A 14,957-nucleotide genomic window follows, 5' to 3' on the forward strand; every position below is an offset into this window, starting at 1 on the left:
CCCACAACCCCGTGTCCTGGCACTCTAGGAGCTTGTTAGAATCATGCGCGGTCCACCCACAGAGGCTGGCCAGGCCACTCGTGTGAGGACAGAGTCATCTGCAGTAAAGAGGGCAGAGCAGACCTGCCCAGCCCATCAGTCAATTTTTTTTTATTTAAATTCTTTATTATTGAAAGTATTACATGTCTTCTTTTTCCACCATTGACCTCTCCCCAGCCACTCCCCACACCCCCGCACATATCCCACCCCCCCCTACTGTCTGTGCCCTTTGGTTATGCTTATATGCTTGCATACAAGTCCTTTGGTTGATTAGTCAACATTTTTAGTGGCTGGAGCAACTTCCAGGAGCAGCTGGAGATGCAGGGTGGCCGTCTGCAAACACTTGGGCTGGTGCTGGAAGTAGACAAACAGGAAGTAGACCAGGAATCCGCTGAGCAGGAGCAGGAAGATGTAGAGGAACTCGATCTGCGGATGGTCGATGACGGGTGCCAGCACCAGGTAGAGAGAAGCAAGGAGCACGACGACGGGGACGATGGTGGGGACCTGCAATCGGCAGAGCCCTGGATGGTGAGAGGTGCGTGGGAGGCGGTATGTGGTCCCTGGGCTCTGTGCCTCCTGCCTGCCTTCCTGTTACTTCCACCTGCCACCAGCTCCTTCCCGCCAGTCCCTGCCCGGATATGATACCTCGCCTGGCCAGGGGAGCCACCTGCTGGGCTACAGAGGGTCCTGCAGGGAGCAGAAGCTTTGGAACCCGCCCAGTCCTCTCTGCGCCCTGTGAGTCCAGCTGTGTGTGTGCCTCCTCCTTCACTGGTCTCCCACTGTTCTCCCGTGGGGTCTTCCACGGGAGAAGTGAATCCCCAGCGAGCAGAATCAGTGCTGTGTGAGTCAGATGTCCCTCACTCCCCACCCCAAGAAATAGAGAAATTCTCAACCAGAAATGACAGTGGCCACCCCTTACCTTCTTCCTCTGGGTCCTGACAGAGGCTGTGGTTCAACAACCAGCCTCACACAACAGCTTAGGGTTGAAAAAGCCCAATGGGTACCCCAACGTCTACCTTGTAAGGGCGGGGTAGATTCTTCTTCTTCATTCGCAAGTACAGGAGACAGCTGATGGTAGTTCCGTAGGTGACCCAGGCAAGGAAGCTGAAAGGCAGACTTGAGTCACTCACTACCAGGCCCTGCCATAGGCTGGCCTCCTAGGTACAAACCTGGGGCAGAAGTACAAGTTCATCCAGGGCCTTGCAGCCACCTCCAGCTCCCCTGATCCATGAAGATGAAGACAGAAGGCAAGGCGGGGGCACCGAGGACCAGGATGCCCTGGAGGGTCAACATTAGCCCATTCTGCCTCCTTCACCTTCTGGCACAAAGGGGCACCACCTCACCACGTGGTTCCTGATCAAGCCTCTGACTGCCCCTGGCTGAACAGAGGAGGACAACTTTCACGGGGAGGGAGGAGTGTCTGTGTTTTCCCAAAAAAAGCAAGTCTGATGGCATCTCAAGGAAACCTGTGCACTTCTCAGGGACCAGCACCCTCGTAGCCGATCCTCCCACCCAGCAAATCCTGGCTTCTGCTTTCCCATGTCGGTCATTGAGTGGCTGGTGCAGGTCTGATGAAAACCCCAGCTAGCCTTGGAGGCAGGGTCCAGGTCAGGCCATCCCTTGAGGCGGTCAAGACCAAGATGTTGGGTCCTCGCTGAGATGCAATGAATTCCTAGCGTTCTCACTCTGGGCTGGGACATTCTCAGTCACACTCCCCAATCTCAGTCTGAAGACTCCCTATGGTCACCATAGATTTGATTTTATTCTCACCATAGAATGATTTTATTTTTTCTCGCAGGGAAAAAAATAAGAAAGAAAAACCATGTCTGTTACTTAATGTTCTGAAGAAAGTCACATCAGGCACTGCATATCCTGTTCCCGAAGATGCATTATACTTATGACAACAAAAGGAGGGACATGTGGTGCTTGGAAAATTACCCTGAGAACTCCTTGGGCATGCAGACCTGCCCAGAAACCAGCTTCAAATGAGGCTACAAAATTACAACTGGATAGCACTACAGCCCATCCTCTCTGCCCCAGGGAAGGTGAGAAAGGGGGTCAGATCATCTCCCCACTTTGCTGCAATCATTGTGTTGCCTGCGGGTCTGCCCTGAGTTTAATAGAGACATGTTGGGTCAGAGTCCAGGATGCAGACCAGACTCCAAAGGAGAAATCACAGCAGAACCAAGGGCTGCAATTGTGTGAATAAAGCCTGAATATCCTTTCACATTATCTTAGTGACAGAATAGAGGGACAGCAATAAAAGTAAAAGTGAGAAAGACAACACAAGCCTTTAACTTGCCTCTCTCTCGACCTCCTGGTTCATCTGTCTCATTGAATTTTTTTAAACAGAGCACGAGAAGAGAAAGCCACGTTTAATTTTGGAAACATAACTGGAGGAGAATGGCTGAAATGTGTGTGCGTGGGCTCCCAGAAGTAGTGTGTAAGTGTATGTGTGGATACATATAGTGGAGATTACACACACACACACACACACACACACGACTTCCAGCGTGTGCATATATATATTTATGTGCATAGATTCAAGTATAAGTGTGTACACATAGGGTCCACAAGATACTCAGCCTGGCAGGACCTCTCACTTGCCTGAAGAAGTTCACGATGTTGCTGAAGTTCCCTGAGATGACCAGGACCAAAGTCACTGCCGTGGTGAACACCAGAGCCGGAGTCGGTGTGAGGCGACGGGTGTGAACCATGGACAGAAGTCCGGGCTGGGGAGCAAAGCCAGGTGTCAGGCACCCCCCAGGGGAGCCACAGCGGACGTCTGCCTGGGGAAGCTGCCGGTCCTCTTCCCTGCCACACTCACTCTGGACACCAGTGTGCCCAACCTAACCATCCCCAATTCCCACGGCTTCCAGATGTGGGCCTGTGGCTCACCAGGGGTGACCAGGCTCAGGGTGCAGGTTGGAGGGGCCTGTCCCCTCAGACCAGCCAAGACCCAAATAGCTTAGTATGTGGGGCTGGGGCGTGGAGGCTGAGGCAGATGCCTGGCCAGGTCTTTTGACTTTCTACTGCTCACCCCAGGACAGGAAGAGGGACAAAGATGGGTTTGGGGAGAGATGGAGAAGGATGGAGGAGAGGGCAGGACAAGTGTGCCTGGAGCATGGAGTGGGATGGTGGGTTATTGTTGGTTGGCTGTTTTATTGTCCAGCAAACACTCGGTCTCATCTCCCACTTCTGGGGGAGAAATACAGTTTCCCACCCGTTGATGTTGGGCTTGGCCAATGAAGTGTGAGCAGGAGTAGAGACTCTACATGTGCTCGTGTGATTGGCTTGGTCTCTTGAGCCCCTGCCACCTGCTATGGCAAGACATGCCCCAGGACTCACATTTGGAATGAGAAGGTCCAAACACAAGCCCAGCCTGATCCATCAACTCACGGCAACATGAATCGTTTGTGGTTGTAAGCCTTTGAGATGTGGGGGTTGTCTGTTATTCAGCATGATTGCAGCAAAGCTAACAGAGTGTCAGAGAGGACCCCAGAGGAGTGGCCTGGAGGGTTATACAGAAGCTCCACCCTGTGACCCAGCACGGTGAGCCTCCAAAGGCTGAAGTAAAGGGACTCGAGTTCCGATGCAGATGCATTGAGCCCCATTCTCGGAGGAAGAGGGCTGTGTCTAGAGGGCAAGTCCTGCTTTGGGCTATATGCTAGGCTCCCGGCAGGAGGAAGCTTAGCTTGCAGTCCTTCCCAGACCTCCTCTCTCACCATGTGGCCTTCTCTTGCAGCCACGTAGCACACACGGCTTCCGCTGAAGAATGTTCCATGGGCAGAGCCAAATGTCGAGAGTGCCACAGCCAAAGGCACCAGCCAGGCCCAGGCCCCCAGAACCTGGTTCCTAGGATGACAGAGGGGCCAGGGGGAAGAACTCGAGCAACAGCCTGGAAGACTGTCACAGGCCCCATCTGAAAACTGAGCAAGCGAGACATCGGAGTAAGTTTTTTTAATTCTTTTCTATAATACTAGAGGCCCGGTGCATGAATTTGTGCACGGGGGGTGGGGGGGGGGGTCCCTCCTGTCTGGGTCTGGGGTGTGGGTGAACCCAGATTCAAGGCTGTCAGGGCCCCAGCAGCAAGGTCTGGGTCAGTGCATGTCATAGCTACTGGCTGGTCATCCGGTCATTCCGGCCATTCAGTCATAATGGTTGCTTAGGCTTTTATATAGAGAGATATATATTTTATTGATTTTCAGAGAGAAAGGGAGAGAGAGAGAGAGAGAGATAGAAACATCAATGATGAAAGAGAATCATTGATTGGCTGCCTCCTGCATGCCCCCCTGCCCCCCGCCCCACTGGGGATTGAGCCCTGACTGGGAATCGAACCTTGACCTCCTGGTTCATAGGTTGACGCTCAACCACTGAGCCACGCCAGTTGGGCACAGAAAGTTTCACACCCATGGGACACTATCCTTCCCCACCCTGGGGTCTGCCTGGCGGCCTAGGAGCATGAAACTCACCCCCAGCTCACGGCCACAGCGTCAGTGGAGAGGATTTCGTTGGGTGACAACACTAGCAGGTAACTGATGTTGACCAGGATGTATAGGCCCGTGACCAGGGGAATGGCGATCATCAGCGCCCACACCAGGTTCTGCTGTACAGTCGGAGAGAGGAGGCCATATGTTAGCCCGTGAGGTCCTTCCCAGGCCCCTGAGCACAGCACTGAGCTCATCCCGGCTGCAGGGCAGGTGCCAGGGCCTGGGGCCACGCAGGCCACGTGCCCCTCCTCCATGAGCTCAGAGACCCACCGCATGGACACACACGGGCAGATGCCCTGGGCGGCATTGAGGGGCCCTAACCAGTCAGAGCAGTGGAGGCACAGAGCGGCCAGCAGGGGTGGGGAGGGGAGAGGAGCCATCACCAAAACGTCTGGAGCGAGCAGGGCCTTCCACTGGGCTCTCCTTGAAGAATGGGAGAGGTTCAGGCAGGTGGACGGGGAGGGACTCCTGCCAGGGGCAGCCACAGAGCAGAGGCACAGGGAAGAGACAGGACAGGTAAAGGTCGCATCATCAGCTGTTCACTGAGCACTTCAGCTGGAATATTCCAGGACCCCCAGGCCAGCCCTGCCGGAGGCCAGGAGCCCCAGGACTCAGACCCAGGTTGAGGGCCATTACACTTGGGGTTCTCCTCTGACCCTCAGTCTCCTCAACTGGAAATTGGGGATCATTGGGGATCTGTCAAATGGGACTTCCCGCTGTCTGCCTCTCTGCCAGGCGTGAGGGGCAGCAAAGAGGAAGGGGAGAAGGGCCCTGGAAACAGGGGCTGTGGCACTGGGACCAGTTTGCACTGCTGAGGCCTCGGTGCCCAGCGGACCCCCGTCACCCAATAAAGGTACCGAGCTCACCTAGGGTCACCTTGGCGGCAGGCACTGATGACCCAGAACCTTCCCCTTGGCACCAAGCGGCACCCAGGACATGTTACTGACACTTACAATGTAACATGAAACAGAACCAGAGGAGGCCATTCTTCGCCAAGACGCAGGGAGCTCTCAGTCAGACTGGCACAGAGCTGTCTGTCCCTGTGGGGGCAGGCAGACCTCCTCCCCGCCCCCTAGAGGGCCCTCCCCCGATTCAGCATCTCCTCCTCGGAGTGTATCTTCCATTCTTCAGTATAACGTGAAAAGCAATTTCCAGAGCTTTCTGCCGGGAGGAGATCTGCTCACAGAAAACTTTGGATCTGGGCGCGGGAGGAAGGACACGGGGCACTGAGGACGAAGTAGCCTCTCAGAGCCTGTCCTCACACCCCCCTCATTTTTCCTTCAGACACAAACGCCCTGTTCTTTCTGGTATCTGGGTTCAGATTCCTACTGCTTCCATGTGGCTGTTTAGCCACAAAACGCATCAGTCCACCTCTTCCAGGAAGCCCACTAGGTTGCTCTGCCTCATAGTGGTCTCCTTTCCTGAACTCCAGCAGCAAGTGGCGGCAGAGCCCCAACAAGCACATCTGCTTCATTGTATCCAAGCCTCTGTCCTGCCCTGCCCTGTCCTAAGGGCAGGGGCCAGATAGGGTGGCCAGCTCATTCCAGTTTGCCTGGGACTTTCCAGCTTTTAGCACTGAAAGTCCAGCATGCCTGGGGATCCCTCCGTCCTGAGCAACCCGGATGGTAGGTCACCCAACCTAGCAGGTCACATGGAAAACTTGTGAAAGTGACACAAATAAGGTAACAATAAATTCTCATATGAGATGGGTCCTCCCATCTCCTTTCTAGTTCTAAAACCTGAGAATCTGAGGGCAAAGAACTTGCCCCAGCCACAGTGTGCACATAGCCACTAATTCCTCATGATCCCAGTCCTGGAAACATGGCTCTGCCTGGGCCCTGTGAGGCAGAGTCCTGGGTTCCCCCTCTTGGCCTCCTAGCAGGGTCCCCTCAGCAGGTGAGCATCCACCATGCCTGACCCAGCCCCGTGCCGAGGCAGACGTTGTGCTTCTGAACTTGACTCATCTCGGACAGCCCACCCGCCAGCTAAGGAGCTGTGACAGCTACAGAGCCCTACAGTTGTGCCACGGACAGGTTTCTGGCGAAGACACAAGAACAGAGATTTTTCTGGTTTCATTCTCAAGTACCTTAATCTTGCACTCAAATCCCATGGACCAAAGCCAGCCTGCTGCTTTCTTTTATAAATAAACTTGTATTGGGATGCAGCCATTTATTTACTTATGACTCCTCACAGCGTCTCCCAAACCCCTATCCAGGGGGTCTTTGCTGAGAGCTGACAGCCCTCAGGGCCCTAAAGCCAATCTAGGACAGAAAGGAAATGACTGGCCATTTCATCCTGTAAGAACTTAAAACTCCTGCAGGGGAACAAGAAAACAAATGGCATCCTAGGCAAATGTATTTATGGCCTCGGCACCCCCACCACCTGAAGAGTCCAAGTGTTGCAAATGCTTCCTGGGAGGCAGGTGATGGGGGGGGGGGGCTGCAGACCCACCCCCCCACCAGGCAATGACTAACCAGCCCACGGTTCTCCGGTGGGTGAGCCAGGCAGGACTAGCCCACACTCCTGTCCCAAACCACGCCGCTGTGTCCTACGGTGGCTCCCATGGCAAGTGTGAATTAAGTGTGTACTACTATGTTACAGGGAGAACAGCCCAAGAGATATCAAACTGAGCCATCAAGCATGGCCTCCTGCTATCCCTATGACCTCAACATCACGCCTCCATTCTGAGCCTCGGTTTTCCCACATGAAAAATGGGTTGATAATGCCTACCTCACAGGGCAGCAATATGAGACCCTGGGGATGATGCTGTGAAGTCCTCTGCTTCCTTGAGACGTCATTATTTCTATAATTCCATAAACTAATCAGAGTGGACAGTGGCTGGCATTCCATTCCCATGAGCCTAGGAAGGGCACCCCTGTTTTCAGCCAAATTTTCATGGTTTTAGCTCAAAGGACAATCACTGAAACTGCTGATGCTCAGAGACTTCGCCCCCCAAAGCAGTGTCATGGACTCACTTGTGGGTTCTTGAGCTCCTCCAACACATAGTTGAGGGTATTCCAGCCGTCGAAGGACCACAGGCCCTGGTAGAAGGCCATGCTGATGCGCCCGGTCTGCCGCGTCGTGTTGTGGAAGGCGGCCAGGAGGGCTTCGGTGCGGCCTCGGCCCTGGCCCAGCACCACCGCGCCGCCCACCACGATGACCAGCAAGGAGAACACCTTGGCAGCCGTGCACACGTCGTTCAGCTGGGTGGCCAGCTTCGAGCTCCAGCCGTTCACCACCAGCAGCAGCAGGATGCAAGCGACGGCCATGCTCTTGAGCACCGCCGGGGGCAGGGAGGAGCAGCCGGGGTAAAAGGGGGCCACTGCATACTCGGCGAAGCTCAGAGAGATGGCAGCGATGGAGGCTGGGCGGCTCACCAGCACGAACGTGTAGATGACCAGGAAGGCTGGCAAGGAGCCAAAGGTGTGCAGGATGTAAGCATACTCCCCCCCGGATTCGGGAACCAGGGCCCCCAGCTCAGCGAAGCACAGGGCACTCAGAGTGGCCAGGAGGCCGCAGACGGCCCAGACCACGAGACTGGCCCCGGGGCTGCCCATGTAGACCAAGATCCCCTGTGGTGACATGAAGATGCCAGAGCCGACCATGCTGCCGACGATCAGGGACACGCCGCTCCACAGCCCGATCTCCCTCCTCAGCCTCAGCCTCCCAGCACCCGGCTCCTGCCCGGCCACCCCCTCGCCGCCATCTCTCTCCCGACTTCTCTCCATCGCAGAACCTCAGAAGTCGCCGTGTGCACTCGAGCAGAAGCAGATACTCTGATGCCTGTGTACCTGTCCTGCAGCAGTTAATGATTATAGCGCCTGAGGAGTCTTGGCCCGAGGCCAGAGAGCCAGAGCATGGCGCGTAGAAGGTTCCGAGCCTTCAATGATCTACCCGCCCCCGTCCAACCCAGAGCCCAGGACAGGCATCTGCAGAAGCTGTTGTCAATGAAGCCCAGGAAAGGTTAAGGAAAGGGGGTTCTAGCAGAAATCCCTGTTGGCCAATTCCACAGCAATAACAGTTAGATGAGCGCTCTGTACCAAAAATCCGATTGCTGAGCAATGACACAGACAAGCCTAAGAATCTCGACAACTCTTTCATCAGACAAGCACTGAAGTCCTTATTTCCCCAAGTTTCCAATTAAAACTGCACCAGCCCTACTCCGAAGAACTGAGATGGTGGAAAAAGAGGGTCCAAATAGCGCAGGGCAAAGCTTGTTCCGCTAGCGGAAAGGGGCAGGTGCGCAAGAGCACAGGGCCTGGAGTAGATTCCTGCGTTCAAAGCCCAGCTCTAGTCCTTCATAGTTGTGTGACCTGGGACAAGGTCTCTGAACTGTCTGAGAGGAGGTCACAAGCCCTTGCCAGGTAGCTCAGTTAGTTAGAATGTCATCCCGATAAGCCAAGGTTGCAGGTTTAATTCCCAGGTCAGGGCACATACAAGAAGCAACTAATGAATGCATGAATAGGTGGAACAACAAATCAACGCCTCTCTCTCTCTCTCTCTCTCTCTCTCTCTCTCTCAAATCAATTAAATAGATAAATAAATAAATAAAGCCATTCATACAACCACCCTCATCTCTAACACCAATGGCAAGTTTGGGGGTTCCCAAGATCATTATGTTCAATAATTTGCTAAAAGGATACATAGAACTCACCAAAAGCTGCTATTTTCATATCAAGGCTACAGATCAACCAAGGATATAAAATCAGCCAAGAAAGGAAGGACATGGAGAGGAATCCAAGAGAGCTCCAAACCCAAGGCTTCCAGTTCTCTCCCTGTGGAGTCAGGAGCCTGGAAGCCCCATCACACAGACAGGGTTGACTGCTCATGTGGCTAACCTCAGTTTCCATCAGGAGGTCGAGCTGGTATTCCGTGACCCACAGTTGCCATCCAAAATGACATTATCATTCTCAGGCGGGTCCAAGGCTCCCAGGCAAACACAGGTGCTGTGACCAAGCATGGCATTCCACGGACGTAGAGATTACTTCTCAGAAGCTGAGGGCAAGGGCCAGACCTCTCTGTGGGCCAGGTTTAATCCTTCACCACACAGATGGGGAGATACCTGTGACCTGAGGAACATTATGAGAACATAAGGATGGTGAGGTTTTATAAATACTTCTTTAAAAATCTATTTGTTGATTTTAGAGAGGAAAGAAGGGGGAGAGAGAAAGAGAGAGTGTGTGTGTTCCCCCACGTCCCGTGCGGTTCAGGGTTCAGGATCTGGAAGAGGGGCCGCACACAAATGAAAGAGACGAGAAAAGAGATAATTTGGAAATTGGGGGGCCAGGCGAGAGCCCATCCCAAGAGGATGGACTCCGCTTTGGCTCAGGCCTCCCCATCCTTTTATTCAGTTTGGGACCCACCTATAGGCCTTAGGCAGGCAAGTTCCAGTAACAGGCAGACTATCTTATCAGTAAGGATTGACATGACTTTCTGGTGGGGAAGTTGCTTCAGCTACCATTGTCTCCACTAAACAGTGGGTGCATAGCCCTGGCCTTTGCCAGGACTTCAAGGGTCACCAGCTCTCCAGGCTCCTTGTCCACATCTCTCTGCTACAGAAGACAATAGGCGGTTTCCCACAAGCGAGAGAGAAGGAAACACTGACTTGTTGTCCCACTTATTTCCGCATTCATTGGCTGATTCTTAGGTGCCCTGACTGGGGATCGAATCGGCAACCTTGGCATATCAGGATGATGCTCTGGCCAGGGCATAAAGATTTTTTTTTTAATGATTCATCTTGCCAAGCAGGGTGTCTACACAGGAGGACCCTAAATGCCAGGTTGAGGAGCTGGGAGCAGCAGGAATTGGAAGGAAGAGGGGACAAGTGAAAGTAGAGTGGGGAAGGGCTCACTGCAGGGTTTTCCTGGGTGGGGAGACCTGGAGACGCTGAAGTTCTGTGGGCTTCAGTTAGCAACTCCAGGAGGCCTTCCAGAATCCGACACAGTGCAGCCTTCAGCTCTAGGATCCACCTGCCTGCGGGGAAGGGGTCCTCCAAAGCAGAGCCACCTCATATGACATCCCTGTGCTGCCTCCACAGGCACAGGGTAGCTGACGTGCCCTGTCTGGGGGTACTGAAATCCCAGCACTCCTAGGCCTGGCTCCTCAGCCCTCCCCTTGACCAGGGCTGCTCTCTGAGCCCAGAGGAGCCGAGGCCGCCCCTTACGTGACCAAAGCTCTGAAGCTGGTCTATGTGCCTATGTTTGGGGAGAGGTGGGCAGAGAAGGCAGGGGTTTCAGCTGGGACCTGACTCCAGGCAAGCACTCCGGTCCCCAAGCTGCTGTTGTAGGGGTTTAACCTAGCATGCCCCCTCCCCAACCAGGTTATTTCATTTTTTCCCCCCTTCACTTGGAAAAACGTAGTCTTTCTTGGCCTGACCATGTGACTGACTTGTGGTTGGTCACAAGGAGGCTTTCAGGAGCCCCTGAGGGCTCACACCCAGGTGGCCAGGCCTTCGGGGGGCTTCCAGGGGAGGTAGACTGGAACAACCTACGGACCAGCATCGGGCCTTTGACACTCTGGCAACGTTGAAACCTGTTATTTCCAGGAAAAATCCTTTTAAGAAAACCCTGGGACACAAATGGTGGGAATAAGACCCAGCCCCAACTGCTGTGGCTCTGTGGACCTACCACCCCATGAACAAGCAGAGGAGAGGAACTACCCATTCAGAGACCTTGAGTAGGTCCGTTTGTCCCCATATTCAAGGCAGATCCAGCTGGCCACTGTCTCTGTGCTTCAAAGCAGGCAAAGAAGAAGCAGTCCCTGCCTTCTCTACTGAACATGCATTTCCCACCACGTTCCCTGCAAGTACTGGCCTGACTCTTGGGTGAGGAGCCCCGAGGGCCCGAGGTATTCTTGGTGTTTGTCCCCCTCAAGCACCCCTCACCCATCACCACCACCACCACCATCACCACCACCACCACCACCACCATCATCACACAACACACACACATACACACACACACACACTAGACGGCGGAGCACAGGCAAAGGCTCAGAGTGAGCTACTGCCCTCTAATGGGCAGAGGGAGGGAAGGAGAGAGAACTGGACAGAGAAGGGAAAGACAGAAGAGAAGGGGAGAGAGGGGCTGAGAGGCCTCAGAGTAAAGGACTGGTAGAGGGGGAAGGAGGAGGGAGGGTGTGGGAGATGGAAGGAGACCCTCCCCTGTGAGCATCCCCATCCTCGGGGCCGTGCTAATTCGCAGCATGCAGTCCATGTTTCCATTGGATTTGCGCATCAGCCACTCAGAGCTCCATCAGGTTGTGTGCGATCAGAGCTCTCGCTCATCTCCGAGAGCTGCAATCGGGTTGGGAATTCCCTGCTTTTTGCTGATCTTACCCAGATGCCTCCTCTTCTGAGGACCCTCTGAGGACCAGCGGCCAGTGAATTAGCTCAGGTTCCATCTCTCTGACTCCACCTGCCCCATCGAGCCCTCTGACTTCCATTCCACTTTATGTTTTTGCTGATTCCGTATTTCTGACCTTGACCTTCCTCCAGAGCGTCAGACCTATACACCCACTGTCCAGTGGATACCCACCTGCCCATCCCTCAGACACCTCAAACTCAGAATGTCCCAACAGCACTCGTCGCCTCCCCCGAGCCCACGCCGCCTATGAGGCCTGCCATGTTTCCTTACTGTGGTGGACACTGTGATGGGCCTCCAAGGTCCCCTCAGAAATTACGGGTTTATCCCCTCAGCTGCTGGGAGTGCTGCTGGCAGGAAGGCCTGGCTGTCAGGATGCCTCTGGGATTCCTCAGTGACAGAGCCACCTCCTTCCCCAGGGAGGTCCCCATGCAGAGACCGATGGGTGTGGGAACACCAAGGCCAGCCCCGTTACCCCAGCTGGCACAGCTCTGCCGGGCCATCCCTGTGGGGTCGCTGAGCTTTCCCACGGGGCTGCATTGTGGCTCAACTTCTCCGTATTCCCAATCCTGCCTCCTTCCTTCCAGCCCCCAGGGATCCCAAGAGAACTGCCCAATTAACCTTTGGAATGCGACTCTCTGTCTCAGAGATCCCTTTCCAGGACAGGCATCTGCAAGCCCTGGTCACCTGGGCTCGGACTCTGAGTCGTGGCTGTCTTCGCCTCCTCACCCACAACCAGGAAGCAGGCCAGCCCTCCCTTGCTGTGGCCTCAGATCCATCCACGCCCCTCAGACCTGCTGCTGCCCACCCCCCAGGCCCCCTGGAGAGCCCCTCTCACCCTGGGTTCCCTCAGCACAAGGAGCCAGATCCACCTTCCGGAGCACCATCTCCTCTCCAAGGCTGCAGTGCACTCAAGCCCCAGGGCTCACTCAGGGCCCCCCATTCTCTGAGCCAAAGGGCCCTCACTTGACCACACCCCTCCTTCCTGAGCCTCCCAGTCAGCCCCCATGAGGCCCCAGAACAGGCCAGCCAGGGGGACGGCCCAGTGTTGGAGCATGAAGCTGGGTGATGCTGCCTTTAGAACGAACTGGTTGCCCATAGAGACGGGCTGGAATCTCCCCAGTTTGAGGCTCACACTCAAGAGGCCACGCCCTGGGCTGTGATGATTAACAGTGGTGAGTGCACCAGGATCAATGCATCTCACTCCGAGATGGGGCTCCTGCAGCAGGGCCCCCACACAAAGGCAGTAACTCGGGCTGGTCCCGCCTCCTCTGTCCCTCACTCAACCCCCAGGGCCTGTGGGACAGGCCTGTGCCCGTGAGAAGCCGAGAGCAGGCTGAGGCCGGGTGCCCTTCCCTGCCAAGTGACTTCCATTGTTCTTTTTCCCCATCTTTGTCTCCCATCGCTGAGCTCTAGAGTCTGATTCAGTGGCACTGACTAGGTGATACATTGATCTGATTATCCCTTAGGTGTGATCCAGCCCATAAATGCTATTTACCTTAGATTCAGAATTTTTTTTCTTTCTTTTTATACTTTTTGGGTTTTTTCGGTTTGGGGTTATTTGTTATTATTGTTTTGTGTTTGCTTGTTTTTCCGTCTTTAGCATTTAGAGGTGTCTTTTAAATTTGTTTTTATTGTTCCCTCTCGGCTGTGTTTTTAAAAGGACAATGTATTTGTTCTTTGCTCTGTAAATTTTGAGATTGAATTTAGACAAAACTGTAACATTCTGCCCTTTTAAAAATTAATGAGTAGAGAGAAAGAAAAATTAATAAGTATACATTTTCACTTTCACAAAGTATAAAGACTTTGGCTTTTAAGAGAGAAAGATGTGAATATACAAATCTAAAGTTTCCTCTCAAAAGAACACTTTATTTTAAAGTGATTTTCAAAGAGTTATGTGCCTCTTTATTTAGTTAATTCTTAATGTTGTTCCTAAGTATTTTAGATTCATTCCCAAGGACTCTGATTCCATGTTAAAATTAGGGATCAAAGTGATATGTTTATGAAACCCAGTCATTAATAAGGAAAGAAAGAAAGAAAGAAAGAAAGAAAGAAAGAAAGAAAGAAAGAAAGAAAGAAAGAAAGAAAAGAAGGAAGGAAGAAAACCTAGTCATATTCTTTCATTCTCATTTAGAAAAGGCATCACCCATCCCCCTCCAAACAACAGAAAGAAAAGTCATCTAAATAGAGGTCCTTTAAATCCATTAGCAATCAGACTAATATTCAGTGTGCTTCTATTTGTTTTATACAAATACGTATGCCTACACACACAAGCAGGTGTGTTTGTGTACGCTCGGAAATGTTCTGGGAGGATACAGATGAAGATGTTAACGGTTGTTGCCTGTAAGGAGTGAGACTGGGAAGTGAGACGTGCTTCTGTGGCGGCTGGTGTTTCTGCTAGCGAGCACGGCCAAGGGGATATTTGGGTTTTTTTGTTTGTTTGTTTTTTCTGTGGTTGCAGAAGCAGAAATCTCAATGGTGGGCGCTAGGTTTGTGGTTACAAAGAGACAGAGCACCACGGGATAATGATTTCCGGGCAGGGGAGCCGTTCCTGGAAGCTCAGCCTCCTGCCCTCCCAACAGCGGTGTAATCACCGAATTCCCTGTAGTGAGTCTCTTTCTGCTTCAGTTGTCTGGAGTCATTTCTATTATCTTCAACCAGACCTTGAACTGACATGGGGCGGGAGGAAGGGGGAGAATTACAAATCTCAGAGGAGCCCTACATATGCTATTACCAAGGCCTTTGTTTAATGTACCCCCCAGGGATGAACTCGATGCCCTGACCCAGATCCTGTCTTTGCACAGCAATGCTGATCCGTCCTTGTCCTAGTTTCTCCACCCCTGCAACAAGATATGTGTGTTTGTGTATTTGCCCAAACACTTTGGGTGTAAGTGACAGACACTAATCCACCCTCCTTCAGACTGTATATGTGGTGTTAGACACGACCAAATAGCAAGAGGGGATGGAGTGGATTTTGTCTTCTCCTCTCTGTCTCCCTTCAACTCTCTCTGTTCCTGCCTCTCTTTCATGCAAATCTGTTAGCTCTTCTCTCTTGGGCTGACTGTTC

At 53.2% G+C, this 14,957-nt stretch overlaps 1 protein-coding gene across 1 annotated transcript; it reads right to left on the bottom strand.

The window, feature by feature from the left end:
* Positions 1-267: 267 nt before the first annotated feature.
* On the bottom strand, positions 268-8,257 carry LOC118669484 (b(0,+)-type amino acid transporter 1-like). The gene is made up of 6 exons (XM_036335569.1): positions 7,505-8,257; positions 4,512-4,645; positions 3,765-3,894; positions 2,647-2,771; positions 1,056-1,143; positions 268-543 (listed from the first exon to the last, which is right to left on the bottom strand). The coding sequence occupies exons 1-6, from the start codon at positions 8,255-8,257 to the stop codon at positions 310-312; spliced, it is 1,464 nt and encodes a 487-aa protein (XP_036191462.1). The 3' UTR covers positions 268-309.
* Between the last annotated feature and the right edge of the window lie 6,700 nt (positions 8,258-14,957).

Source organism: Myotis myotis, unplaced genomic scaffold (genome assembly GCF_014108235.1).
Source record: "Myotis myotis isolate mMyoMyo1 unplaced genomic scaffold, mMyoMyo1.p scaffold_m19_p_14, whole genome shotgun sequence".
Taxonomy (NCBI): domain Eukaryota; kingdom Metazoa; phylum Chordata; class Mammalia; order Chiroptera; family Vespertilionidae; genus Myotis; species Myotis myotis.

Coding starts and splice junctions, on each gene's coding strand:
- LOC118669484 (XM_036335569.1), bottom strand. CDS start 8,257: ATGGAGAGAAGTCGGGAGAGAGATGGCGGCGAGGGGGTGGCCGGGCAG. Junction 4,646..7,504: donor AGGAGCTCAAGAACCCACAA/GTGAGTCCATGA, acceptor CCGACTGTACAG/CAGAACCTGGTGTGGGCGCT. Junction 2,772..3,764: donor CTGCAAGAGAAGGCCACATG/GTGAGAGAGGAG, acceptor TTTGCTCCCCAG/CCCGGACTTCTGTCCATGGT.